The sequence below is a fragment of the Echinops telfairi genome, unplaced genomic scaffold (assembly GCF_000313985.2).
Source record: "Echinops telfairi isolate 266 unplaced genomic scaffold, ASM31398v2 ScPeMD7_655;HRSCAF=1070, whole genome shotgun sequence".
In the NCBI taxonomy this organism is placed as follows: Eukaryota; Metazoa; Chordata; class Mammalia; order Afrosoricida; family Tenrecidae; genus Echinops; species Echinops telfairi.
This window is the reverse complement of record NW_022104553.1, coordinates 9,035,491-9,037,538: the sequence shown is the minus strand read 5'-3', so window position 1 is coordinate 9,037,538 and position 2,048 is coordinate 9,035,491. Positions and strand designations below refer to the sequence as shown.

The window sequence follows — 2,048 nt, the reverse complement described above, 5'->3', positions numbered from 1 at the left end:
ACATACAACTTTCCTCTAGTTCTTTAATGCTTCCCCCGCCCCCCACTATCATGACCCCAATTCTACTTTATAAATCTGGCTAGACCTGAGCACGTACACTGGTACAGATAAGAGCTTGAAACACAGGGAATCCAGGACAGATAAATCCCTCAGGACCTCATGAGGGAGGAGGGAGCGGGGAGGAAGGGGGAAAAATGAGGAGCTGATACCAAGGGCTTAAGTAGAAAGCAAATGTTTTGGGAAGGATGAGGGCAACAAAGGTACAAATGTGCTTGACACAATGGATGGATGGATTGTGGTCAGAGTTGTACGAGCCCCCAATAATATGATTTTTAAAAAAATGGAACACTACCACTACTATTACAAGCACATTTCTATACAATACTTTGTTAGGTTTGCTCCTATCATGCAAATAAAATAAAATAAATAAAAATAAATCCCTTAAAGGCTTGCTTGGGGGTGCTGCTGGTGGGCAGTTAGAAAGCAAAACCTACAGGTATTCAATGCTTATACGTACTTATCAATACTCAATTTTTAAAATAAAGAAAGACTGTATGTTAGTTCAAAAAATGCTCAGTATTGCCCCCTCAGGTACAATAATGGGAGCAGAGATACCCTATGGGTAGGGGGGAAAGATAGGGGGAACCAACGAGGGGGCCGAACAACAGAAACAGGGGTGAAGGGAGATGAAGGGAGACAAGGTATGATATGAAAATAATAATAATTTATAATTTATCAAGGGCTCATAATGGTAGGAGGGTAGGGGGGGGAGGGGAAAATATAAGAAGCTGATACCATGGGCTCAAGTAGAAAGAAAACGTTTTGAATAGGATGATAGCAACATATGTACAACTGCTTGACACAATGGATATATGAATTGTTATAAGAGCTGTAAGAGCCCCCATAAAATGATTTTTTTTTAAAGCTTAGTACTGAAGGATTTTGAAAAGACAAAATCCTACAGAGACATAAAACAAATACATCGCTTGTTATTGTCACTCTTGCTCTAGCTGACTTGGGAAAGGACACTGTTTCAGTTTGCATTAGCACCTGTTCTAGCAGGTTTTACAAGGTTGAAAGCCATGCAGAAGGCCAATGCCAGTTGTGGCTGCATCCTTTAATCTGTCATGGGATTTCATTTTACTCTAAAAGTATCATATGCAGTGAGGCTCAATATTAAAGAGCTAACTTCAAACAACGACTCTATTAGTTGTTTTGTACAGTGAAATTTAATAGGATTTGTATTTATGTCATATGGAAGTCTGGAAAATCCACTCTCATTTGGAAACACACTAAAGGATACAGTCAAGGTCTGGAGACTTTCAAATGCCTGTGAATGGACAATATACCTGTTCTCCATCAATTTAAATGTGTCTCACACCAACCGGTGTTTCCTGACTAAAGACTGCTCAACCCACACTCAAGCCATCAAACCATTAATAAATTCACACATAGTCAGACATGCCTGGTTGAAAAATCTTTGGAAAGGTCCGTGAACGCAAAGCCACAATAGAACAGAAATCTCAACACGGCACTTGGAAAACTACAGGAGGGGAGGATCCTGGGTCCCTCAGTCTGCAAAGTACCCCCTAAATAAAGCTCTTATTATGCCTACAGGCCCAGCTGAGGCTCCCCCCAAAATCGATTTTCAACTGCTTCACCAGCAACCCAATCTGGTCAACAGTTTAAAACAAGCACTCCAGGGCAACACGTAGGCCTGTTATCTAGGCGCGTGATCTGCCTGCAAGCAAGTCACCAAGGTCCAAGTGCACACTTGAGTGCCCCGGAAGAAGGCTGCTCTGGGAGCCCTGAGACTTGATCCCCGCCCCCCATCTCTGGCTATCAGCACCCTACCGCAGGGGTCCACCCTGGGGGGGAGGGGGTCTGGAGTGGGCTGCCACACCGCCCAGGCAGGGAGCGCGGGCAGGCAGCGTCCTCCCGCCTCCTGGGCGCGCTGGGGCCGCCCGCCAGGCCACTTACTGTTGCTGGACTTGAGGTCCCGGTGCAGGATGGGCACGACGGCCTCCTCGTGCAGGTAGAGCATGCCG

At 45.2% G+C, this 2,048-nt stretch overlaps 1 protein-coding gene across 1 annotated transcript in view; it reads right to left on the bottom strand.

Moving 5' to 3' along the window:
* The window catches only part of MAP3K21 (mitogen-activated protein kinase kinase kinase 21), a 104,506-nt gene extending 102,462 nt beyond the window's left edge, over positions 1 to 2,044 (bottom strand). The window contains exon 1 of the mRNA XM_030886190.2: positions 1,981 to 2,044. Within this exon, the coding sequence (XP_030742050.2) occupies positions 1,981 to 2,044 (64 nt within the window). The remainder of the gene's footprint in view (positions 1 to 1,980) is intronic.
* Between the last annotated feature and the right edge of the window lie 4 nt (positions 2,045 to 2,048).